At 39.4% G+C, this 27,346-nt stretch overlaps 1 protein-coding gene and 1 non-coding gene across 12 annotated transcripts in view; both read left to right on the top strand.

The window, feature by feature from the left end:
• PPP4R1 (protein phosphatase 4 regulatory subunit 1) overlaps positions 1-27,346 on the top strand; it is a 65,156-nt gene that overhangs the window by 22,299 nt on the left and 15,511 nt on the right. For 8 of the 11 annotated variants that reach the window (XM_064656831.1, XM_064656857.1, XM_064656865.1 and 5 more), the window contains 8 exons: positions 1,746-1,852; positions 14,598-14,740; positions 15,808-15,954; positions 17,514-17,621; positions 18,383-18,448; positions 20,705-20,863; positions 21,975-22,105; positions 23,224-23,741. In XM_064656831.1, coding sequence (XP_064512901.1) covers positions 1,746-1,852; positions 14,598-14,740; positions 15,808-15,954; positions 17,514-17,621; positions 18,383-18,448; positions 20,705-20,863; positions 21,975-22,105; positions 23,224-23,741 — 1,379 coding nt within the window. Of the gene's footprint in view, positions 1-148; positions 192-1,745; positions 1,853-14,597; positions 14,741-15,807; positions 15,955-17,513; positions 17,622-18,382; positions 18,449-20,704; positions 20,864-21,974; positions 22,106-23,223; positions 23,742-27,346 lie in introns of all 11 variants that reach the window. The other 3 variants (XM_064656889.1, XM_064656872.1, XM_064656881.1) reach the window with 2 other exon arrangements.
• Positions 9,895-9,994, top strand: LOC135406037 (U12 minor spliceosomal RNA). The gene has a single exon (XR_010426120.1). It is a non-coding gene; the product is annotated as a U12 minor spliceosomal RNA (small nuclear RNA).

Here is a 27,346-nt window from a genome sequence, read left to right as displayed (position 1 = left end):
TGTGGTTCCTTACTTGCTGAGACTTTAATCAGTGGGTCAGTTGATTTGTCTCTCACTTTCCAAGATTACATTTAATATATAGGAGACAAATGTGTCCACACAGGCTGGTTTATGAAATATGCTTCATCTGTTCCTCTTCTCTTTTCAGGGGTGTCCAGCCCTTTAAAAGACCAAGTCAACTCTGCTTCTAGGTTAGTGTGTCACGTAGTCTGTTTCCCTCTGCTAGGATTTTGAAAGCTGAACTTTTAACTGCATATCAACGTCTTTGCTGAGAGATGTTGCACTTGATAAGAGTTGAAAAGTGTGAGGGAGAGAAAATTTGTTAAAGACAAACAGTTTTTTTCAGTTTGCTTTTTAGAAGATTTTGTTCATCTGTATGTCAAAACAGTTTAGTTTTGCAAGTAGCCAATGTGATATATTTAAAATATTGATTTTTCAGTTCAAGAAAATGGAAATGTCTGCTTAGCTTTTGGAATTCATGAAAACCTACTGCATTTCTCTGATTGTGTGGAATTACATTCCTCGTGTGCTAGGAATGTAACCATCTGTTTCTTACCAGTTTTTGACCATCGCTCATGTTCACTGTTTGTAGTGAACATGATAAAGTTTAGGTAAGCTTCTGCTCTTGTCTACAGCGCTGCTGTTTGTCAACAGTGCTTATACCTAGGCTGCATCCCAGGAGTGTTTCTGTCAGTTCTGGAAATACCTGGCACTTGATGCTTGCTGCTTCAGCATTTTGATAAGTTGCTCCAGGGTAGTACAGGAGTCACCAACATCTTGGACGCTGTTCCTTGGCCCATTCCACTCTTGGGTTAATCATGCTACCTGTCTGAAGTTCAACCCATGTTGTCAGAAAGGGTGAAAAAAGAGAGTTACACCATTGCAGGCTCTTGTTGAGGAGAAAGGTTGATTGCCACACATTCCCCACTGCATTGTTTAAAAAATTAATGTGTAAGGCTGTCTAGGTAACTGATGAGTATGACTTTGTAGCATAGGCTGCAACAGAACCTTGGAGGACAAAACCACAAATTTGACTATATCTTGTCACTCACAAGTTAATCCATAGAAAAATTTCTTGTACGTTAGAGGTAGTAACTGAGTTGACTATGACTTGTTTTATATTTTCTTAATGTTTCATTTTCTACTTTGCTTAATGTATGTCCCAGGTACACATGGGTTGGGTAGCATGTTTTATTTTCACGGTATATACACGCTGTTCACAGTATTTACCTATAGCATTTTAATGAAGTTTAACTTCTAAATGTCACCCTTGATATAGAAATCTTCAACTTGAGTGTTCATGCTTTTGTGAAATAAGTTCAGAATTCTACTTAAAAACATTTTAACAATGTTGTGTTGTCTTGCTTTGTGTTCAACAAGCTAGGGAATTCAGAGATGAGGATGGAAGGCTGATACTTACTCTCTAATATTCAGCTTCTGTTTGCCCACCTAGCAGATGATTACTGTTTTTGGTCTTGGTAGCTGTTTTCTCTTATCCTTGTAAACCAAAAGGATACTTTTAATGTTACGTTTAAAGTTAATAGTTCTTAAGATTATGCCAGGTATCAGAATTAAGAATTTCCAAAGCAGGGCTAACTAAATTTACTGAGTTAAAAGTAATATATGTAACTTTTTACTCTTTGGTGTAAGAAACCTGTATGATTGCACGATTTTTTCATTTAGCTGTATTTCTGGACACAAATAATGCTGATTTTTTTTTTTTTTTAATCTTTCCTGTAAACTAGGCAAATGGTGGCTCGAAGTTTGCTGGACACTTTGAAAGAAGTCAGTGATGATGAGAGAGATTGTATTGCTGTGTTGGAGAGAATCAGCAGATTAGCTGATGATTCAGGTAGGTAACATTAAACATTTTACTGGGTTAAAGTGGGAAAGTCAGAAACGTTGAACCTATGTTCAGCACAGGACCAATAAGTTCTTTCTCATCTTCAGTATTCAAACTAGACTTCTGCAAATGCAATAAAATACTGTAAAATGTAATTTCTCTAAATCATCCCCCAAAGGTGACTTTTTTCCTTAGTACTCTTGTCAACAGAATAAAACCCCTTCAAAATGTAGGACACTTTCCAGCAGTACATTTTCAGTAACTTTTATGAGGTACTTTTTCTACTCAGCAGGTCTATGTGATTATTTTAGCTCTGTAGATAAAGATTAATTTCTTGCCTTGAAAATAAACTTGAAAAACGTCTGTGCAAAACTTCCATAAGTTTTGATAAAATTTAAATGCTTAAGTTTTTCTTTTAGACCCTTTTGGGGAACCAGTTATGAAGGTAAGAGAGACAGCAGGAATTGGTAAGCAAGATGAAAATACCATATAATTACAGAATGGTTTAGCTTGGAAGGGACCTACCATGGACAGGGACATCTTCCATGAGACCAGATTGTTCAAAGCCCCATCCAACCTGATCTTGAACACTCCCAAAGATGAGGCATCCACAGCTTCTGGGAAACCTGTTCCAGTGCCTTACTGTTCTCATAGTGAAGAATTTCTGCTTTGAATCTATTCTAAACCTACTTCTTTTAGTTTGAAGCCATTACCCTTTATCCTGTCACTACATGGCCTTATAAAACATCCCTCTCCAGCTCTCTTGTAGGCCTCCTTCAAGTACAGGAACACTGCAATATGGTCCCCCCAGAGCCTTCTCTTTTCAGGCTGAATAACCCCAACTCTATCAGCTTTCCCTCGTAGGAGAGGTGCTCCCCTGATCATCTTTGTGGCCTCCTCTGGACTTGCTGCTACAGGTCCACGCCCTCCTTATGTTGGGGGCCCCAGAGCTGGACACAGCACTCCAGGTGAGGTCTCAGAAGACCAGAATAGAGGGGCAGAATCCCCTCCCTTGACCTGTTGGTCATGCTGCTTTGGGTGCAGCCCAGATTACAGTTGGCTTTCTTGGCTGTGAGCGCGCGTTGCTGGCTTGTGTTAGCTTCTCATCAATCAACACCTCCAAGTCTTTCTCCTCAGGGCTGCTCTCAATCTGTTCTCCACCCACCCTGTATTGATACCAGGGGTTGTCCTGACCCAGGTGCAGAACCTTGTACTTGGCCTTGTTGAACTTCATGAGGTTCACATGGGCCCACTTCTCAGGCATGTGAAGCTCCCTGTGGATGCGATCCCTTCCCTCCAGCATCTCAACCGCACCACACAGCTCGGTGTTGTCAGCAAACTTGCTGAGGGTGCACTCAATCCCCCTGTCCATGTCACTGACAAAGATGTTACACAGAGCTGATCCCAACACTGACACCTGAGAAGCTCCAGTCGTCATGGTCTCCCCTTGGATATTGAGCCATTGACCACAATTCTTTGAGTACGACCATCCAGCGAATTGCTTATCCATGGAGTGACCCATCTGTTCAGAGACAAGGACATAACAAGATACAGCATCAAATGCTTTGCACAAGTCCAGGTTGATGATGCCAGTTGTTCTTTCCTTATCTACCACTGCTATAACCCCATTGTAGAAGGCCACAAAATTTGTCAGGCATGATTTGACTTTGTGAAGATATGTTGACTTTTACAAGTCACCTCCTTATCTTCCATGTGCCTCAGCACAGTTTCCAGGAGGATTTTTGCTGTGATCGTGCTAAGCACCAAGGTGAGACTGGCCTGCAGTTCCCTGTGTCTTCCTTTTTTCTCTTTTTAAAAATGAGCTTTGTTTTCCCTTTTCCAGTCAATGGGAACTTCACTGGACTGCCACAGTTCTTGAGTATGATGGATAATGGCTTAGCTGCTTCTTCCACCAGTTCCTTCAGGACCTGTGAATGCATTGCATCAGGTCCTGTGGACTTGTGCACTTTCAGGTTCCTTAGATAATCTCGACCCTAATCTTCTTCAGTGAGCAGTTATTCATCCTCCCAGTCCCCATCTTCCCCTTCTGTGACTTGGCTGGTGTGGCTGGAGCACTTGGCAGTGAAGTCTGAGGCAAAAAAGTTGTTGAGTACCTCAGCCTTCTCCACGTTATGGGTAACCAGGTCTCCCACTTCCTTCTGGAGAGGGCCCACATTTTCCCTAGTCTTCCTTTTATCACTGATGTTCTTACTGCCCTTGACCCTTCGACCAGATTTAATTCTCTCAGGGCTTTAGCTTTCCTAACCTGATCCCTGTCTGCTCAGACAATTTTTCTGTATTCCTCCTAGGCTTTCTGTCCCTGCTTCTACCTTCTGTAAGCTTCCGTTTTTTGTTTGAGTTTGTTCAGGAGCTCCTTGTTCATCCATGCAGACCTCTTGGTGTTTTTACCTGACTCCTTTGCTGGGATGCATTGTTCCTGCACTTGTAGGAGGTGATTCTTTAATACTAAACAACTTTCTTGGGCCCCTCCTTCCTCCAGGACTTTATCCCATGGTACTCTATCAAGCAGATTCCTGAAGAGGCCCAAAGCCTTCTCTCCTGAAGTCCAGGGTACTGAGCTTGCTGTGCACCCTCCTTGCTATGAGTAGGACATCTCCGTAGATTACAGCCTGGCTGTTGCTAATCAATACAATCTGACCACTGGGTGTTTGGAATAAAGAGCAAAAGCAGGAGAATAAGGAAAAACAAATGTGAGAGAAAAGAAGTGTTTGAAAAGTGATGAGTGATTGGATGAAGGGGAAAATGCTGTGGACAGAGCTGCAACAAAATTCCAGCTTAAAGATGCTTTAGATAGAATTAAGGGCTTGATTTCAGCATAGCTGATACAGTTGAAACACCAGAAGGAAGAAAGGCTTTAGCAGTAAAACGTCAGAAAGAATATGAAGGTCATTCTTTTGTTATTTTATGAGTACTATGGAGAGAAACTTGTGTTAAATCTCGAATTGGAAGAAAATGTTTCTTCTGTTTAATGTCTGTTAGTTTTTCTCCCTTCTTCTGGAACTGCAGAGCATAATGCTTTCTAAGGGTAAAAAGATATTCTGCTGATTTCTGTTATTCTGTCATTACTGTCTTAATTTAAAATGCATGCTTGTATTTTTCTGAGGGAATGTCCTTGTTTAGCCAGGAAAAATAGCCTGTTGTAAGCATTACATAATTGTATTGAGTATCTCTCCAAGGATTCTTTAAGCGGGAAGTCACTATTCACTTTCGATAAAATATGTCTTTAATTGAGAAAACTGACATACTACTGCTTCTGGAGTGCTTTCCTAGCAAAGCTCTGCTTCTGAAATCTGAATATACAATGCCTGTTTGTGTGATCCTGTGAACAGTTTGGAGCATCAGAAACTTTATGAAGCTTCACTTCAATTTATAATATGGGACAAATGTGTCCAGGGAGAATCGTCTCTTGCAGCAACTTTGTAGCCTTAGGCTTTTCATTGGTGACCAACTAAGTGTGTCAAATTGAAGTTTGTTTAGGCAGAAATGCAGTGGAAGCCAAGAGTTGAGCTAAAATCAATTTGTTGCCTTTAACAAGGGTGGAGTACATTTTTAGTCAGGGTTGATATTTTCTCAGCGTCAGTAAAAGCAGCAGTTCAGGCTTTTCCTGCATTGTAGAAGTTGTCTCAGATCTGCCAAACTAGTAGCACTGGATTCTGCATCTGCCCCGCAAATTAAATTTCTGCAAACTTAACTGTGAGTCTTGTGCCTCTAGCAGTTGCAGTATTGGACTTAGCTGGTTTCGGTAAGACAGGTTATTAGAATATCCTTGTGTCTGAAGCCATGTGAAAATTCATTAGGGAACTAGATCTCCTTTGTATCTTCTTAATATATGTGTTTGACTGTTATTCATACTGCAGCACAATGGGCTCTGTTCATTTTTTGTTTGGGGGTTCTGGTTTTGTTGCATGGTTTGGAGCTTACTTTTGTGTGTGTGTTTAAAGTTGCTATTACTAGACTTGTTACTTTTTGTCTTACCTTATGCTGCTTTCCATTTACAATATTTTTTCCAATTTATCTGTAAAACATAAAAGCCCCTGAATTTGGAATCAGAAAATATTGTTAAAGTATCTGTGTGTTTTAACTTGCTTGGTTAGAGCCAGATATTTGTATGGATAGAGCTATCCTGCGATCTGTCATGTTTAAATGCATAAATAAAGAAAAACAAAAACAGACTTGGGAAGTCAAACTCAACTATGACTAAGTACAAGTCTTCTCATTTCTAATTGCTGATACTCATTAGTCTTATGCCTATTCTTTTAACATTTTGAGGTATTTGTCTTCTCTTGCCAAATCAAGTCACAGAAAGTGAGGTACTTTCCTTTTTTTGGCAGTAGTTGGTATAATGAGGTTGGAATTGAGGAGTATACCCAGCATACACAACACCCAACTACAGCAATGAAAACAAACACTGGTATTTTTCAGTCCTGAACTCTGGACTTCCCTACTGTCTTTGGTACTGAGTTCCTTAGAGTAGTTACAGCTGAGATACCTTGTATTGCTTCTGAATTTGCTTTTTAATCACTTCTGTAATTTCTCTGTTTCTTTAAGGATATTAGGTATGACTTTCTACTTAAATGTTTTTATGGTATCTTTGAATCTATGCAGGCTGAGAAGCAGCTTGGCATAGAAGCTCAGTGCTTGGCAAAAGTGGAGTTAGCCCCCATAAACCCTTGTTAAAGATAAAATGCTTATCTTTGTGTTAAAACAGCTGGGTGTTCTCATTCTCAAATGTAGACTAGCCAGACTTGTGTGAGCTTGAACAAGGGCCTTATGTCTGATTTTTTTTCACTTGAGTAAATTAGTATAATTCAAACTTTTTGTTTTGGTACCAGCTTGTGAATGGCCTAGATGCTACAAGGTTTCATCATTGTGTGCTGAAGTGTGATTAACTGGCTTTGAAAGTTAGCCTTAGCCAGAATTATGGCATTATTGGCATTTTGCTTAGTGTGCTTGTAATAGGCACCAGAAGCTTTACATCTTATTTTCTGAGGGTTCTTAAAAAGCCTATTATCTTCATTTCTAAAATATGTGTGGTAATTTACTGTAGTATGAAATACATACATATAGGTATCTTTCTAAAGAAATGATGGCAGAAAAAGTGATGTCCTGAAGAACTAGTGCTTTTTCACTTGCATATAGACAACTAGAATTTTTTTTCTTCTGAATAAAAAGTAGTCCCTTTACTGCAAAAATCGGTTGTGAATGCAGTTTGCAAAACAAACTGATCTTAAAAACAATTATTAGACTAATTGGTTGTTAAGTTTTGAAGCTCTATAATCAGGCTTAATGTGGATGGCCTCACAACCTTAATTACTTAATAGTGTGCTTAATGGTTTTACTAAGGTTCAATTACTGCTGTTGGTATAGTGAGGGATGCCAACAATACCTGTTGAATAGCACATACTGCAGCATTTAATTTAAAAAAGTCTTCATATATAAGCAGTATTAATGGCAGTGCTAATATTTGTCTTTCCCAGCTGTCACTATCTCCAGCTGTGTTTTCTTCCCTTCCACATCTTCGTGTTTCAGGATTTTCCATACCTCATCTCCCACCTCCTGCTACGCTAAGAATTTTTTCCTGTGGTTGATATAAACTTTTGTCTCTCCATGCATCTGATGGGTGACTAACGATGACTGTACCCTCTCTCATTAGTCTGTATTTCACTCCTTGCTGTAACAAGCCAGTAAGAAATCCATTTCTGGTTACTGAGAGAAAAGAACATGACTGCTGAAACAGCACACGTCAGACACGTCAGCCTTTCTGCTGGACTCCTAAGATAGAAGGGATGAGCCCTGGTTACAGTGTATTTCTACTTGTCTAGATTTTCTTATGTCTTAAAAAAAGGTAGGAAAGTTGGAGAGAAAGATAAAACAGGAAATGAGAGAAATCAAAAAGAAAAATATGGGTGTCAATAGAAGGCAAAAAAGAAGGAAAGGGAAAGCTATCTTTGGGAAAGAAGAGGATAGATAAAGCTTGAATGACAGACTGTAGAATTTATTTAAATTTGTCTTTGATCGTGCAAGTGATATTCACTTTGAGAACAGTCGTGGATACAATCCCAGTACTATTGGCCATGCTGTTGGCAGATCAGCACCTTTGTATGCTGTGGATCTTATATTCAGGATGAATACAGAAACGGGGATCTATACAGGGAAGGGTGTGAAGGTGTTTTCTGCTCTGCTGATTTTTCTCTAGAACATATAAATCAATATTTTTGTTTGCCTGTTGCCAAATTCAATGGCTTGAAGCTGTGTGTGTGTATGAGGTGTTAGGTTGGCTCTTAGGAAAAGGTCTTTCATCCGGAAGATGGTTGGGCACTGGAACAGACTCCCCAGGGAAGTGGTCACAACACCAAGCCTGACAAAGTTAACAAAGCATTTGGATGATACTCTCAGGCACTTGATGTGATTCTTGGGGTGGTCCTGTGCAGGGCCAGGAGTTGGACTTTGATGATCCTTGTGGGTCCATTCCAACTTGGGATGACTCTGTGAGTTGTTTTTTAAAGAGTGAAAGCGTTAATGCAGAGCTGTGCACTTGCACCTTTCCTTCTTGCTCACAACCCTTAATAAGACCAAAAAGCAATATTATTATTATTCAGATATACTTAAAACATCACAGTTGTCATTTAAAGTGGCACTAATATCATCAGTAGTTATTCTTTGTATACAGTTTTCAACACAAAAACCTTATAGCCCCTCGCAAATGTAGTGGAAATTCACTGCTGCTTGTATTCCAGAGTGGTCATATTGGGATAATGGAAGCTTTGCAGACTTTATTCTAAATACTGGACATTGTTGCAGAATAAAGCATTGTGAAATAAATCTAGTTATGAGGTGGCTCTGGAATAATTACTTGATTTACAAGTAGCTGTTCTGGAGCAATTAGTTGGTATTATACCATGCAATAATCCCCTTATAATTTCCAGCATACAGCTAACTGTGGTGCTTTGCTTCCTTATAGCTGAAGTGGAATACAGAAGCCTCAGCAGGGATGAAACACATTTATATATGAAAGCTGAGTGTATGTGCTAGTAGCAGCTAGGTGAGCATGTTGGCACATTACTTACATGAGAGATGGTGTCAAATTCTAGGGAAATGTTTTTTTCATGGATGAAGAAACAGTTAATTGCTTCTATGATTTTGGACTCGGTTTAGGATGTTGATTTAAGTGATGATTTCTGAAATAGCTAAAATTGAAGGTTTATGTTTGCAGATGAAAGTCTGCCCAGGTTCTGGAGATGTTGGTTGGAATATACTGCTGGTTTCATGTGGTTTCATGCTGGAAATCAAGAGAGGTAGAACTGCATCATTTTATTCGGGCAACTTCTTTTCAAAACTGTTTCACAAATAGAAGAAATGGAAGTCTATTTTCACTGTCCTTTGTCATTCTCTTGATTTTGCTTGATTTCTAAAACTCAATTCAGTATAATTCTGTAGAGAATACGCAAGATCTGATAGAATGAAATAAAACACTAATGAGTAAGAAAAGCAAACATGAATTTGCTTCTTCAGATCTAATTTTTTTATATTAGTACTTCTTTTCTAAGTTTTTGTTTGGACAAATTTCAGGGTTTTTTTTTCTAGTACATTGCTACTTTAAGGCATAGACTTGTACTTTCAGGAGATAGTTTGAAAAGAGCAGCATTTAAAAATACTTCCTCTGCCAAACAGAAAAAATACTGTTCCAGGCAAGTGTTATGGAGAACAAAACTGTACACAGTGATTTTTCCAGAGTGCCTAAAATAGAAACTTGACATGAAGCAAAATGCTCCACCCAGATTTTGTTTATACTGTGTGGAAGCCTGGTCCTGACTGTATTGTACAGTGCAAAAAAATTTGTAACGCAGTATTTTCCCCAACTGGATACTCTTATGCTTTAAGAAGCTGCATGTAATAATTTTAACTCATACTGCCATGCTCCATTCCCTATGTTGATAACTGTGCTGGTTTTGGCTGAGGTAGAGTTAATTTTCTTCATAGTAGCTAATATGGGCCCCTGTTTTGGATTTGTGCTGGAAGCAGTGCTTAAGCTGCCTTAAATTTAGGAGTAAGGAAAGTAACAACTCAGGATGATGCCCGTGTTCTCACTGTGAATGTGAGAGGAATGCATTCACTGCCTCCCGTGGGCAGGCAGGTGTTCAGCCATCCCCAGGAGAACAGGGCTCCATCATGCGTAACAGTGACTTGGGAAGATGAACACTACCACTCTGAAGGTTCCCCCTGCCCTTCCTCCTTCTTCCCCCAGGTCTATATGTGGAACATGACACCATATGGTATGGGATGTCCCTTTCGTCCCTTGGGATTGACTGTCTTGGCTGTGTCCCCTCCCAGCTCCCCAGGCATCTCCAGCCTGCTTGCTGGTGGGATGATGTGAGAGGCAGAAGAGGCCCTGGCTCTGTGTAAGCACTGCTCAGCAGTAACTAAAACATCTCTGAGTTATCAACACGGTTTCCAGCAAAAATCAAAAACATGGCCCTGTACCAGCTACTATGAATAAAATTAACACTGTCCCAGCCAAAACCAGCACAATGACCAAACCGTAAATTTGATTATAAACAACAGAGAAGTTTAAACTGAAGTGGTAGACACTGTCATGTGTTGAAGTCTGCTGGAATCTGTGCTTGGAGCTGCCACATGTTGAAGCTAAAGACAAAGCTGAGGAATAGATGAAGGGAATGAGAAAGCTCTCCAGTGTATTTTTTTGGCATTGTTGCTTGGGTCTTGAGGAAACATAATGCAAAAAAAAAAACAACTTTACTGTAACAGCATCAGACTGCAAGATTAGGCTCTATTCAGTACACAGTGGAACATATGCTTCAGCCTTTGGAAGAATTGAGCTCTTATCTAAATTGGTAGGCTTATGGTTCAGGTTCTTGCATAGCAGCAGTAATTCCCCAGAGCAGCACAAACCCCTTTTGATAGCGAATTATGGTGTTGTGTTACACAGCCAGTTACGTGCACAGTGCTCACTTGTTTGTTGGTTTCAATTGACCTTGCACAGATCGCAGAGCTGTGTACTTAAAAGTTAGGGAATGTAAGAGCTAAGGTGACTTTACAGTTCTAATTCGTTCCTGGGCATTAATTTTTCAAATCTTTAATTGCATTATCTCATCTGCCTGTGTTCCTCACTAAGCCAGAGCTTACTTAGTAGCTCAGGAAGAAAGGGGCTCACTTTACATCTGCAGATCTTCAGTATTGTCAGGCAGCTGACATAAGTGCTGCATAATAGATGAACCCTGTTCTGAAGGAAAAAGGATCTTATGTTTTTGGTGCATGTTGCTCTCTCTTACTGGAATGCTTCATACAGAAATTCATTAATTCAATTTCACAGCAAACCTGGTCAATTTAGTGAAAGGGAGTGTTGCCATTACTTTATCAGTGGGTGGGTAAACTGAAGAGTTATCAAAGAGTTGTCAAAACAGTCTGCTCATTTTGAGTGCCCAGTGTCCAAAGCTTTATACATGGCTCATGTTAGGCTTAGTACAGAGCTCTTACTGGCTTTGATTGCAGAGGTGGTATTTCTTCAGCAGTGAAGACACAGAGTTTGGACTACAATCCAAATGTGCAGTTACTCAGTGAAGAGCCTGGCTTGAGCATTTTGCACAGCTTCATGCTAAGCAAAGGAACAAATTTGGTTTCTCAGCATTTTGTTCCATTTATTCTGTCCCTGCACCCTCTCTTACCATCACTTGCTTGCTTCCGTCATCAGACAGTCCTGCTACTTGAGCAAAGTGTGTGATTGCACAGGGAAACCAATCTAAGTGTCAGTTATTGCTGTTTGATGATGCTGCTGTGGTGGGGCAAAAGCTGCATCAGCCATATGAGTTCTTTGATATGGTTTGTTGTCTGGCTGCACAAACAGTTGCATTGGCATAAATGGAAGCTGCAGGTTTTGCCTCTGGGAGGGTGGGAACTGCCCGAAGCAAATCCAGAAACAATTGAAGAAGCACTGCTGCCAAACATGCAGCCTCAGTCAAATTAATTTTGCTTACTCTCCCCTCCCACCCCCCAAGTCATCTTCTTTCTGCTGTAAGAAACAAGGCATGAGTCCCAGGAAGTGAGAACGAGATCCTAGTGATAAGTGTTGTGACATAAGCCTCTTGTACCCCTAGATCATGTCCTGGGCATGTCTTGAAATAACAGCCTTATGGGAAAGGTGGGCACACATTCCTCCAGCCCTGGCTTTGGACTCTGTTTCCCATTTCTTGTCCATCAAGTTCCTATCTCCCTTCCCTTAAGTTGCTAGTCTTACCTTCTTGTCTCTTATCTCTCAGCCTTCCATCTCTTCTTGCCCAGCTTGATGGTTCCTCTTTCTGCTCTGCCACCTGCAGCATTTTCAAATGAGTTACTCTTGGAAGTGGGACTGTGTACAGTGCTAATGGCTTTCTCTGTCTCAAAACATGCTCAGCAAGGAAGGACTCTTCAGTTTGTAGTTGCTATGCTTTCTGTCGGATACTGGGCAGTTGCAGATGGAGGGTGTTTGCAAGGTTTTAGCTCAGCCTCCTTTGGGCAGATTGTCACACAAGATAGAAAAAAGTGTGTTGACATGTACAAGCTAACATGTTAAAGGACTTCTTTCTCCAGCACATTTGAAACCCCTCTTACAGAACTGAAGAAGCTAGGCCTTGACAGATAAGAGGACCAGAATTAAGTGTAGGAGGAAAATAGATGTCTTTGCCAACTTAACTCTTGAAAACAGCTGATCTACTTGGCTTGACACACCCTCACCCTCATCCTAATGAAGAATTGCAGCTTATCCTGCTTGTGTTCTAAGGACTGCTTTGGCAAATTTTTGTAAGAAAGCGAAAGATGAGTTACTACAATAGAAATACTTTCTTTCTTTGCATTACTATGGTATGTAGACTTCAGCTTTCACAATTAACTATTAGTTTGTCCTATTTACAGGTGCTTATTTTGATCAGCTGTCATGCTTAGTGCTACAAACAGTGTTCACTAAACTAGAGTTTAGCCTTTTGTATCTGTTAAATTCTGTTAATTCAGGTCTGCTAAAACTTTGACATAGTTTGAGTAGACTTCTTCAATGCAAACTTCAGGATTTCAGTATTGCTTATGGATTTCAAAAAGACTTTTGTCCTGTGTGTTCTTGACAATGTTTGAGAAGAGATACAGAGCAGACTGGAAGGCTTTTTTTACTTTATTGTAATGAATAGCAAACCTATTCACTATTGATTTATCTGGGATTTAGTTTTGTAGTTTCGTAAACTTTGCAGAGGTCCCTGGAAGTGTTCAAGGCCAGGTTGGATGGGGCTTTGAGCAACCTGGTCTAGTGGAAGGTGCCCCTGCCCATGGCAGGGAGTTGGAGCTAGATGATCTTTAAGGTCCCTTCCAACCCAAACAGTTCGGTAAGTCTATGATTTTGATATGTTTTTCTATAAGAAAAGTAATTTAAGTCTGTAGGGAAAGAAGTAGAGTGGAGCCCGTAGGCGTTTGATTACTTTGTGCACTGTGATCTTTTCTGTTCTTTTGTGCTCAGTGAAGAAAAGACTGCGCACAGCATGGTACTTGCTTTGTCTTTGTTATGTTTTATTCAGGCCTAAGTTTACACTTGTAATCAGTGTTCAAGAAAGCCAAGTGCTGCACATATTGGCCATGTTGAATGCAAATGCGAGTTAAATGCTTCTTTTTAACAAAAGGTTGTATTTTTCATGTACTGTGTTAAGTACAAATATTCCAAGGAAGATGGTTCTGGTCATACCATCAAGTTTTACGTGAACAATTTATAGGTAAAAATTCATTAAGGCACATGTATCCTGTGAACAGTATACATGTTACTATTTAAAAAATTGTAAATCAAATTAGCGTAACTAGAGAGTATTTGGTGGGTTTTATTATATGCTTTTATAGGTAATCAGTTCTCTAATTGTAACCACAGATGTCAGCAAGTTCTAAAAGGGCAGAATTACTTAGTTCAGAATTTTTTTTCCCCTCTTTGGACAAGTGGGCTGTCAGGCATGTAATAATGTCCTACTTCTTAAATTGCATCTGTTTTTCTAATAGTTGGAATTTAATCCACACTTGTATTTCTTCTCTTGCTTCTCCTAACATCCCCCAAATATATGTGCATGTTCTATGGGAATTAGGACTCATTGAAGCAGTGAACCATTTCCTGAATTTAAAAATTGAATGAAATATTTTTCAAATAATCACCGGCTTTGATGAAAAACATACCTGAAAGGTTTAACACAAGCAACTGGAAAGATGCAGGACCTTCTCCGTCTGCCAAAGACATCAGTAGCCTTAAAAAGCAAAGGATGAGAAGCAGCATCTCCGTTTATGGCTGGTTGTCCTGATCAGTGGGATCTTTCCTGCCTGAGAGGCTGTGGCCCAGAGTCCCACACAATTCATTCTTTCTCATAGCAGTACTAGTTTTGGGTTGACTTTCTGCTTAGCAGGTTTCTGTGAAGGGGATGATGTTCATAAGGAGTTTAGGCAGATTCTGGTACTCATAATGTTCAGTGACTTGCTCTCTTACACCTGTTCTTGGGTTTTTACTGAGAATATGGGTCAGTACAGAGTGTAGTTGTAATAGTTTTACCTGGTTTTGCAAAAAGATGGTGATTGTCAAAACGAAGCTTGACATAAACACACTGGCATGAACACTTGAGAACATACTTGGTATGTACAGGACTGTAAAAAGGTTATGCTCGCAGTATCTCGAGTATGCTTGTAAACATTTACTGTGCCTTTTTTGGTTTTATTTTGATCCTGACAGAGCCAACAGTGCGGGCAGAGCTGATGGAACAGGTGCCTCATATTGCTATGTTCTGTCAAGAAAACAGACCTTCAATCCCCTATGCTTTTTCCAAATACTTACTACCCATTGTGGTGCGATACCTCGCAGACCAGAATAACCAGGTAAGTGTCTTCTACCAGGAGTTTACTAGCTAGTTGAATAGCTGGTGTGATGCCAAATTATTTAAATTCAGCATCATGTGATTTAATGACAACATTGAGAGTAGTGAAAAACCTGAGTCCTTGGTATAATTCAGTTTTTTAATGCCTTCATAACCAGTTCTTTGTTTATCAATCTGATGAAGGTTTTGAATTGAACTCTTGTGGTTTGTTTCTCTTCATGTAAAAGTTAGCTTGCCCAAAGCTTTCTAGAGGCTTCTCCAGTCATTTCAGACTTGACTAATGCTAGCTGATACATTATTTTCAATATTCTGCTAATTCATGTGTAAAACAGCAACCATACTTCTGCTTGATGTTTTTTTGCTAGAGAGATTCTTTTCATTGTCTTAGCCTCTGTTGATACTCCATACTTCATTTGGCTGGTGAGCTCTGAAACAAAGAGCTCAAAGGTGTTTTCAAAATTGCTGAATTGCAGTATATGTAGTCTCTTGCTGTATGTAATGTTTTCTCTTCTGATAATATTACTCTTTTGAGAGGCAGGGGTTAGCCAGTTATGAAGTCAATTATTAATGGGTATCTTATTTTTGTACAAATTTTTTAAAATGGGACTAAGCAAAATTGTGTCTCCGAATTTAAAATGCATTAGAAATAAACGCAGTTATTCCTTGCCAGCCAAGCTTGTTAATCTCAGAAAAAGAGGATTTGTTTAGTAAAATTCACATTCCTATGTTACTCTCAATTAATTGTGCTGCTTTTCTGTATGTATTGCATGAATTATGCCATGACTACTCCTGTTGACATTGCTGTCCCATGTTTTGGGAAGTATGGAGGTGGACACTTAGAATAGCATTGCCTTAGCTTACAATATGCAGGTGTTCTTGGGTTCAAACACAGTTTGTTTCAAACATGAAGTGTTTGCAAAGTGCTCGTGGAGCACTTGTCTTCTCACTGTGTGCAACTAGTATGGGGGTGTGTCGATATATAGGTACAGCTTCCAAAATACAGGACACATTTATACTGAAGAACCTCTCTTCAAATTCCTTGGTTCAATTTTTGTCCTTTTATGATAGGTAAGAAAAACAAGCCAGGCAGCACTGTTAGTTCTATTGGAGCAAGAACTCATAGAGAGATACGATGTGGAGACCAAAGTGTGTCCTGTTCTGATAGATCTGACAGCTCCAGACAGCAACGACGATGTGAAGACGGAGGCTGTGGCTGTAAGTAACAGCGGTATCAAATCACAACAGTCTGAAGTTTGTCTGAATGCTTGATATTGCAGTGATGGTCGTGTGTTTCCAAGTTGCACATCCATTATTAAAGAGAAAAAAATATATTCTTCTCCGTAACAAATCTGTAACTTTTCCTATGCTGTGTTATGCTCCGGTCAAGCTTAGATTTAAATTCAACAGCTTATATAAGCTGTAAAGAAAAAAACCCAGCTGGACAAGACAGCACAGGGGATTAATTTTATTGACTTCTAAAGCATCTGCTGTGTTGGCTTTTTAGTTTTTTTACAGGTTTGTCTGTTTGTTTTATGGAAGTTTTAATTGCCTATGTGGAAAATTTCCATCAGTGTAAAAGCTTTGATGCCTCAGTTCTATTGGTCTTTACTGTATGTCTGTTCTCTTTATTGATTTTGTTTCATTTTATCAGACAAAATAATAAGCATCTGAGTTGATTAACTCATGGTTGGTTGGTGATTTTCTTTTTTGCATTAGACACAACCTTAATAATTAAAATTTATGTTGAATTAAAATAGTAAGCAAATTAGTTAATTTATAAAAGAGAAATGGCTGAAGATGTTTCCCTATGTTTCCCTTGAATTGTTGCAATTTATGTTGATACTTTCTGCTGGGTGAACTTTTTTCTTTTTGCTTGAGAGAGACCTCATTTAATATTTTACTTTCCTGATGTGTCTGGGCTCATAAACAATAACCAGTCCCCAGCACTGTTTCATTTGACACCAAGTTTCTAGTGCTTCTTGATGGAGCTTACAAATACATAAGGGAATAAAGTATAAGCAGAGCAGTTTTACCTGTCTTCATGGTTTTGAAGATATTGAAACTTGACAAAAGTTTCTGTAGCTTACCAACCTCCTAGACTTTAGAAAAGCAATCATTTGTTATTGCAGGAGAATGAATTTAAATAATTCTACTGACATGATTAGGAAATTTTAAAATAATTGTTTTACCCTTTTTTTAAGTTTTATTACAAATCAGAATGAAAGAGCAGTTAGAGGGAAGAGTTCTTTCTTTGGTATGGTGTTTTTTACGGAATTTCATGTTAGGGAGTTGCATATGATCAATGTGGAATGTTGTAATCTTTAAATCATACAGAAGTTAGAAGTCTCTTAATCATATTAATTATCAAGAATTTTCTGTTAATTGTATGTGTACACATTCATTAAGTATTGCAGTAGTGAAAGAATCTTGTACTTGGTTGTTTTTTTTTTATTTTGTAAGTCTGTTTGGAAAAGTATGAGAGTAATTTCTGAGAGTCTAGTTGTCTCCATTAGGGAATTTGATTTAATTTAGTGAAAGTCCAATGTCTTCTGCAGCTGTGGTACGTCATGACAAGGAAGTGGGGGGAAAACCCAGATTTTTGCAGAAGTGGCCAAACCTTTTCAGTGCAAAACATGGGGGGTTGTTTTCAATATTTTTCACAGTTTTCAAGAAAATTATGTGCATCAGAATGAAAAATAAATGTAAAAAGCCTCTGCTTAACTGACACAGTGTATTGTGCAACCATTCCTGATTAGTGTCTGTCTTGCCATTAGATTATGTGTAAAATGGCCTCCATGGTGGGAAAGGACATCACAGAAAGACTTGTTCTTCCTCGGTTTTGCGAGATGTGCTGTGACTGCAGAATGTTTCATGTTCGTAAGGTATGAATTAGGAGCATCTGGTCTAGATTATCTGTGAAAAGAGTGTCACAACCTTGGAACTTGCATGTGACTAAATGACTTTCCTGCTAGATCTCACTTGTGACATAAAGTGAAAGCTATGGGAGTTTCTTTGTAGCTCACATTTCCACAGATTTTTATATTGGGTACTGAGATTTTTTTTCCCAGAATCCCTACCTTTATTATTAGAAACAAAGAAAGAACCTCCTTGTCCTTATGCTGTAGATATCTGCAGTGTGGTTGGACATATCTCCTTGTGACTGTGTCGGTAGCCATGAAAACATGAACCAGCTGTGACTGATACAAGCTCAGCCACCTGGGCTCATATTTCTGTGCATAGATGGAGTTAAAGATACTTGTCAAGATGAAGTAAAGCAGTACTCCCTCATGGTATTTAGGTGCTGAGGCTGTGTTTTGGTCTCACCCTGCTGTTGACTAGGTTATTTCCTGTGATAACTGCTTATGTTCTTTAATTTGACAGCACTTTGAATGCATTTTATGAGAATAAAACTTCCTTTTCATTTAAGTTCTGGGGTTCTTCTGTGATTAAAAAAGACTGATTAATCTTTAGGAATTATTTTTTTTTTAAAACCATGGAAAGTGATGGAACGGGAAAGTGGTTTATAATGAGTTTGCACCGAAACATGTTTTTATGGTTTTAAAAGTTGTTTATTTTTTTCTCTTTGGTTTTGCTGTATTAAAACTATTGTCTTAGTTGTTATTTCTTGCATTCTGTCTGCAAGGTATGTGCAGCCAATTTTGGAGACATCTGCAGTGTGGTTGGACAGCAAGCCACTGAAGAAATGCTGGTAAGCCATTTCTTAAAGGGTTTTTCTTTTTAACACAATCCAGTAGTGGAGCTGGACAAGGTAAAGAAGAACAGCTAAAATGATTAGACAACTACTACATTCCCTTAGTAGGGAAAACAGCTGTGGAGACAGAGTATTTGCAAATTCAGGCAAGAAGTAGGCAGGAATATGTCTTCTAATGTCCATAAATGCAATGAGAGATTGCAGATACAGGGTATAAACTGCTGGAAGCAGTGAGGCTTATGTGGTCTCTTTAATTGACATCACTCAGTGCTACTGTTCATGGATTTAATCTTTTCAAGTCAGTTTTCCTGCCTCAAACAAAGCCTCACTTGCCTTCCTGGAAGAGAGGGGAAGAGAAAGAAAGGTAAAGGAAATAAATGAAGCTGGGCAATAACAAATGAAGTAAAGGGAAGAGAGACAAGTTCAAAATGGAAAAGCGGGGAGCTGGATGGAGTGGTGAGAAGAGGATCCTTAACAGTGCTCCCCTTCCCCTAGTGTGTCCAAGGAGCTGGTGGATGCTGCTGGGTTTGGAGACATGACAGGGCTGGGGAGCAGAACTCAGCTTGGCAGTCAGTGGGATCCCTCTTCAAGCTTTCTCCTCTTGAGGATGCGGACAGTGAGCTTGCTGAGGTCCAGAAGAGGCTGATAAGTCAGTGCCCTGAATTAGCAAGGGGCTTATATAGAGAGAGTGTAGATGAATTCATCCAGAGACTGCAGTGTTTTGCAGTTGTGATATTGGGACAGGTAGACTTACTGTGCCCCTCAGGGCATTTTTTATGTACTTACAGCATTTGCTGCATTTTTCCCTCTGAATTAAGTGACTCAAGCCATTTGGCAATGAAGTTTAGTTGTGTGGATTTGCATCCCATCTGTTTCTTGATTTGGGATGTAAATTGACTTCTCTCACACAACTGCCCTTTTAGTGATTAGTGTAATGAATTTGGATTTAAACTTTGTAGAGGGTGCGATTAGGCTATGAAATAAAAAATTTCATTTGAAAGCTATAGTGTGTGGCAGGACAGCTGGGGTTCTCTTTCCATAACAGAGAATGCCATTTTCTGCTCTTTTTGGATTATTATAAAAATAAAAGGAGGGGTGTAAAAAGCTGAATGATAAAATTTCATTTTCTGACATAAAAGCTTTTTTTTTTTTTTTCCAGTTAAAGGCAAAGTCTAGTAAACTTTGATGCAAGGTATAGGATCAGCTGAACATCAATAATTGCAAACAAAGCTGTAGCAACAGCCATTGCATTACTTACATCTTGTCGCTGTGCCTGTTCCAAGCCAGGCAGGCATGTGATGGACCTGCATGTCTGTACCTCACTCTGTCCACCCTTACCATTACTGTTTCCAAAAAACCCAAGCATCTGAGCAACTTTAAAGTGTTTTGGTTTTATTAGTAAAACCACTGCTCTGCTCAAACATGTTTTCTCCTGCACCAAATATACTGTTTTTCTCATTCCCCTGTTCCCCTTTGCAGTTCAGGTTCTGCTTTTTGGAGTAGGTGGTGTCAGAAATTGATAAATCTTACGATGAGAAGTTTAGGTGGAAAAGTTTTTCTTTCTGAATATGATATTCCTTTGCATATCAGTTAGAATGTTACACCTGAAGTGGTCTCTGATAGGCAAAATGTTCATCATAGAGTCAAAAAGTCTTAAGGGCTGGAAGGAACCTTAAAGATCATCTAGTCTCAAGCCCCCCTGCCCTGGGCAGGGACACCTCCTACTAGACGAGGTTGCTCAAGGCCTCATCCAACCCAGCCTTGAACACTGGCAGGGATGGGGCATCCACAGCCTCCCTGGACAACCTGTACCAGTGCCTCACCACCCTCACAGTAAAGAATTTTTTCCTAATAATGCACCAGTGTTCTTTATTTTTCTTGTTCCAGCTTTAAAAGAATGGTGTAGACATGAGGTTTTGTCTTATGATAGGTTTGCTGGAGTTGGGGATATTTTTGGAGTTGGTTTGTTTTGGTGGGTTTTCTTGTGGTGTAATACAGGTTAAAAAGTTACTATTTCCTTACTGTTCTTCAGACAGGTGAATTTTCCTTATCTGTATCCATAAGTAACATGAAAGCAACTGATTAGAAGGGGTTGTGCTACTGAATGTGTGTTCTTTGTCTTGCAAATGTTAAACTTAACTCCTCTGAGGGTGGAGAACCAGATGAAGGAAATGAATGTGAAAAAAAAAAACTTGCCTTGAAACAAGTGCTGCCTATTAAGACTTGCAAACTCACTCACTATGTTCCTAACAGCTGCCGAGGTTTTTCCAGCTCTGCTCTGATAATGTGTGGGGAGTTAGGAAAGCCTGTGCTGAGTGCTTCATGGCAGTTTCTTGTGCAACATCACAGGAAGTCCGGAGGACAAAATTGTCAACCCTTTTTATTAATTTGATTAGTGATCCTTCACGATGGGTAAGAATTGCTTTTTATTTCTTGAATAGCTGTCATTTTAAAGGGTTTTGCTGCAGTACTCCTTATAAAACTTCTCATAGGTGTGGATAACCTGTTTCACGCACCTCGAGCAAAATTGTTCTTAGTTTGTCAATGAGTGTAGGGTCCCTCACATTTTCACTGCAGTATGTAAGAAAAACTGTGTCAGTGGGATAGCTTTTTTTAGCTACAGAACTGCCTGCGAGTTAACATTGCTGAGAATCATTAACAAAACTGGAAAATTAATGTGACTTACTTGCATTCCTTCAGGTTCCCTACCACCATGTCTTTTTTGGGGGGAGTGGGGCAGTGGAGTTTGTTGTTGGTTTGGGGTTTGTTTGATTTTGTGGGTGGTTTGGATGTTGTTGGTGGGGATTTTTATTATTTTATTTTTTTGTTGTTTCTAGTGTGGGATTTTTTTTGTTGTTGGTTTTTGGGTTTGTTGGGTTTTTTAATTTATTTTACTTGTCTTATAGATCTACTCTTAAACCTTAAGTTTGTTATTAAGCAGACTGCTTCTGAGAACCAAGGATCTTATGCATAGGAACATCTTGGAAAGTCATGCAAATTGTAGCCCAGCAGAATTAATCAAATAAGAAAAATTGAGATAGAGAATTGTTGACAAGGAGAGACTAAATAATAGGAGACAGGAGAAGAAAATGTACAACATAGCCAAATAGTAAAGGGAAAGAAATGTAGAGCTTATCAGTCAAACTTCTGGAAGTGAAATGTCTCTTCACTGTAAATGATGCTTTCCTTTCAAGTTTTAAAATTCTCAGCTGAGCTTTCAAATATACCTGTTTCTACTATCTTAACAGGTTCTGATTTCTCTGGTTGTGGGGAATAGGCCTGTCAACTCGGTTACCTGTGATTTAACTGGTTTTACCCTGCTTTTTTCTTTTTCTTACCTTTTTTTTTTAACTTGGCACTTTATGTATACGGCTGGCTGACTCTTTCTGGACAAGAGCCTCTGCTCTAGCTTCCTTAGTACACTTATGAACCTTCCAGTTCCTAGTAGCTGACATTTTCTGTTTCATAAGACAGCAAAATTTATATATATAACTTTATTTTCCCTTTGGACCCTTTCCACTAGGTCCGCCAAGCAGCTTTTCAGTCTCTGGGGCCTTTCATATCAACTTTTGCTAATCCATCCAGCAGTGGCCAGTACTTTAAAGAAGAAGATGGTAAAAACACAGAAGATTGTGGTTCTACACAGGAAAATAGGTAAACTTGCAAAATCTACAAACTATTTTTTTTTTCTCCTTGTTTTTCTTCTGTATAAACTGCAAGTTTCGAAAATTAACTTACTTGGATAAATTGAGTATCTTGATATATGGAGAGATCTGAATAATCTCATTTTAAGAGACCGAAATGTTCAGTTATTTACTGAAAATACAAGTTACGATACCTTCTGTGGTGAAATGACTCACTTGATAGACAAGGGAGAGCAGTGTATACTGTCTACCTAGACTTCAGGCAGACTTTTGACATGGTCTCCCATAAGAACCTCATAGAGAAGGTGATGAAGTTGGGTTCGATGAGCAAACAGTGAGGTGGATTGATGGCTGCTGAATGGCTGGGCCCACAGGGCACTGATCAGTGGTGCAGTAACTGGTCATGTAACTCAAGGGTCAATACTGGGTCCAGTCCTATTTGGATGGTGGAACAAGTTTGCTGATGACATAAAACTGGGAGGAGTGGCTAATTCACTTGAGGGTAATGCTGCCATCCAGAGGGAGGCATGGACATACCGGAGAGAGTCCAGTTAAGGGCCACAAGATGATGGACTGGAGCATGTCTCCTCTGAGGAAAGGCTGAGAAAGCTGGGACTTCAGCCTGGAAAAGAGAGAGGTCAGTGGGATCTTATCTATGTCCATAAATACCTGAAGGGAGAGTGCAAAGAGGACAGAGACAGGCTCTTTTTAGTGGTGCCCAGTGACAGGGTCAGAGGCAATGTCCACAATCTGAAACACAGGAGGTTCCTTCTGAACATCAGGAAACACTTTATTTTACTGTGAGGATGACCAAGCACAACTGCAGGTCGTCCATGGAGGCTGTGGAGTATCCATCATCTGAAATATTCAGAAGCTGTCTGAACACAGTCCTGGGCAACAGGTTCTGGGTGTCACTGCTTGAACGGGGGGTTTGGCCCAGATAGCTTCTAGAGGGCCCATCCAACCTCGATCATTCTGTGATTCTATGATTTTTTTTTTTGTTATGGTGTAAGTAAATGCACTTTGATAAATAACAAATTGATAGCATGTGTTTGAATTTTCAAGAGCATCTGTTTGCAACAAGTTTATTTTGGTTTGTAAATGTTCATTTGCTTTGGCACTCAACAGTGAACAAGTCAGGACCACAGAAGATGTCACAACAGAGGAAGAGCACAACAGGACAGAGGATCTGTCTTCACATGTTGATGGTGATGATCTTGCAACAAAACTTGAAAATGCCATGGAAGATCAAAATACAGTGACAAATAACTCCCAGAGGGAAAGTGATTACCAGACTGAGTCATCCTTCCATTGCACTTTATCTTCAGAATCTTGTGGGGAAATGGCGGATGAGAATGAGGAAAGTTCTCATTGCTGTACAGCAGGTCTGCAGGAGGCTGGACTGAATTCACAGGAAACCTCTCTTTCAGAGCAGGAATTGTACAACTCTTTCCATTTCTGGAGGACTCCACTTCCTGAAATAGATATTGACTTTGAGCTTCAGCAGACTTCTGATATAAAACTTGATAGAGAAATACAGGAACTCACTATGCCAGTGTCTCCAAGCATTCCTATGGCAACAAGGAAGGAATTAGAAGAAATGATAGAAAATTTGGAACCCCATATAGATGATCCAGATGTTAAAGGTATGGTAAAGATACTGAAGCATTTTTAGTGTTTGGAGGTATGCATACGTTGCTTTGCTTGGGCTTTAATCTCTTAGTAGTTTTAAAAGTCAGAAATTCTATTTTCTCCTGGTTGTCAAAGAGGTTGAGGAAAATTGATGTGAAACCAATTGTGAAAATTGATGGCGAACTAAAAGAGAACTTGTATTTCTGTAAAGATGTTTAATAGGAGTATGAATCCTTCTGTAAACTGAATGCACATGCAGTTAGTAGTATAAGGTTCTGATTGCCTGTTTTGACACTATAATCAAATAGATGGTTCAAAGGCGTAAGCTGTTGATAAGCAAGTTTATTTCTAATTAGCACACATGAAACATAAGGCAGATTAATAGGAGTCTTTTTTGAAATTATCAGGGTGATTAAAGGTTTTCTTTTTGTTCATTATCCATTTTATTTTTGATGAATTGATGTTCTCCATTTTTTCTGCAAGAGCTTTATTGTTGCAGTCTCGTGTTGTCAACTTCAATGTGACAAGTTTGTTGGATCAGACTGATAATTGATCCAAGCTGAATTCTTGAAGTGAACACACATCCTCCATTTTTAAAAGCTCTTGAAGGGTGAAGAAGGGTTTTTATAAGTATGACAAGCTGGTGGAGCAGCACCTCAGAAACGTGTCATGGGCTAAAAGGACTTGGCTCATTTACACATACTTACTGGAAATAGGTTTCTCTTGGTATTCATATGCTGAATAAATGGTAAGGCATGTCAAGCTTGAGCATCACAGTCAGAAAGTCCAGAGGTACCACTAAGCCATGTTATTCCCGGAGGTGAAGAATCTCTAGGAGGAAGCATATCTCTTTACGAGAAAAAATAGGAAGGAAAAGAAGGGACAAGTTGGGGGAAAACATTTTTTAATAAGCTCATACTGCTTTTGGCATATTTTTATTGTTAGTAGGTTGATATGTTAATAACTTTTCTTAAATCTATTTTGGGCTGCTTCTATTTAATCAACTGTGAAGTCAGCAGATAAAATTTTGTTGCTTTAGGAGTGCTTTGGGCACTCTAAGGAAAGAGGTAAGAAAACAATTTCAGCCTTGCTAATTATCTCATTCTTCACAGAACCCATCCCTGAAGCTGACTGCTAAAACTCACACTGCTGTTTAGGTCTACTTTGTAAAACTTTGTTTTATCTAGTTATAGAACATATCTTAAACACACTGATTTATGTAAGCATACATATGTACTTGTGCATCTAGAATTGCCCTGTGTTATGAGGTTGTTCCTCTCATGTGTGTTCATGTCTTGTTTCAGAGCAGGTTTTTGGATTTTTTGTTTGTTCGCAGTTCTCTTGACTGGGTGCCAGGAGGTTTTCTGTGCAGTTGTTTACCAAAGTTTGTGCATTTCAAGAGAAAGAACACTGTTACTAGGATATCAACACCATGGATTCTCAGTGATCATAAGTTAGGAAAGACTTGAATTAGGGTTAGCAGTGCCATGTATTCTAATTAAAGGTGGGAGTGGATGGTCTTGATTACTCAGTCACATTTGTACTCCATTCAGTACCTCTGACTTGGGCAAGGCTGTGTAGTGAAAACATTCCTAGTTTTACTCTGGCCTGTGGTCTCATTATTCGGTCTAAATTCTTGAGAAGCTGGAATTTAACAACATGCCTGTTTTGATTTGGTAATGTTGCCATTTTAAGTTTGCACCGAGTGCAAATAGTATTTATTTTGCATGCTTGTCTCAAACACTGAAATGCATGTAGAAGTGGTAGGTATCCAGACTTTAGTCTCTGAGTAGCTGACTTAATGCCTATGCTTTCAACATTACAGTTCATGAATTGTGACACACAAGAGATAGATTCGGTCTGAGGGTGATCCGGAAGATCAGAGCCCTGACTGCCTCCTTGCTTCTGGCAATACTGGGAATTAAGGCTTCCATCTTCACCATCTAAAATTGTTGTTGCTTATTGATGATATAAATATTCACTCCAAAGATAACCTTAATTTCTTGTTTTCACAGAAATGTTATGAAATTACTTAATTTCACAGATAATTTTGTCTCTAGTATATATGGCTTACACATGTTTGCCAAACAGCCCTGGTCCCATATGGTCCATAGGGTCTTTCCCCACCTGTACCTCCCCCTCCCCACAAGGCTAGCTATTACATTTTTATGAGTGTTGTACTGTGAGTGGGCTGGTTCTTGACAGCAAACACTAAGCAAGCTAGGGATTTTTCTTCCTCTCTGTCTTTCTTTTTAAATCCCTGTGACCTTTTTCTTGCACTTTCTTGCAAATCTTCATTGATTTGCTGTCACCTAAGTCCTGGACTCCTGCTTCCATGCTGTGCTCTTGTCTTTATTGCTGTCAAGGGATGGAAGGGGAAGATGCTGTGTTCTCTGTGGTGGGTAAGTGAATGCCTGCTATAGGAGAGCTCCTGTAACAAACTGGCCAGGCATCCTAGAGGCATCACAAGATGAAGTGGGGATGAGTTAGCAAAAGCGTGGTTTGGGAATGAGACTGTAGTGTATGATGTTATGTGTGTGTCAATAAGGTTAAGTTGTTCAGATGACCTTAACTCTGGCTGTACCTCGTCTCTCTGTGCTTGACTCTGCAGATTCAGCAGGCTTCTCCTAACGTTTTTGTTTGGGTTTTTTTTGGAAATATTTTCTAAACTTCAAGAAAAAAATTAATTCCTGTAGTGTGGAACCATGTTTGAACCAGGATCATTGGCACAGTGGTTTTGAAGTCTTTACAGATCACACTGAATTTTTGTTATTTGACTCTGCAAAATAACTAGTGATGGTAATAAGGTGATGTTCTTCCTTGTACAATTAGTGGAGGTTGATAATTTCCATTTTGCTAGTTGGTTTCAAAGCCAGTCCCTGGCAGTTGAAGCAGGTGTGGAGATTTGGTGCTGAAGTTCAACCAGCAATGATTCTTTCTGAGTCAATAAAGTATGGTTTTGTTGGGTTTCATTGGGGTTTTTTTGGTGTGGCTTGTTTTTGTTGTTGTTCCTTCCCCCCCCCCCCCTGCTTTGCACTGTATCACAGTATCACTGAATCACTGTTCATCCTTAGCAACTACTGTATATTTGTACTCCTATCCTGTCCCTCCATATGTATTTCCCCTCCTATTCTTTTAATTTCTCTTCCTTCCTGGATTTGGCATTCCTCTATTTCACATCTCACTTCATCCTTCTGGCCTCTCTTGTCCTTCATCCCCACATCTTGGGATTGTAGAATTGACAAGAAGCTGAGGAAATGCACGTTTGTGTCATATTTCTTCTAGGGCAGGCAGAGACAATCAGAACACATATGGTCTTCATCCTGTTAAACCCCTAAGCAAGGGTGGTCCAGGTGTGTGCAGGCTGACAGGGGAGCATAGGTGGGGAATATGTCTTGGAAAATTCCCAATTGCTGCTGTAGATACCTTCAGTCTTGTTACTAGAAGAGTAAATCTTTGGAGCTCTGTGTGGATTTCTCAGTAAATACATATACAGTGTTGAAGCAGTATGTGTTTTAACCCAGTCAGGGTAAGCTTTCTTGACTTTTCAGTGAAAATGAGTTGTCCTTCATGAAAGAAGTCTTCAAGAAAAATGTCTCCTTAATGTGCAGCAGAGTAG

The sequence above is a fragment of the Pseudopipra pipra genome, chromosome 1 (genome assembly GCF_036250125.1).
Source record: "Pseudopipra pipra isolate bDixPip1 chromosome 1, bDixPip1.hap1, whole genome shotgun sequence".
NCBI lineage: Eukaryota > Metazoa > Chordata > Aves > Passeriformes > Pipridae > Pseudopipra > Pseudopipra pipra.
This window is presented reverse-complemented; position numbering and strand designations above follow the sequence as displayed.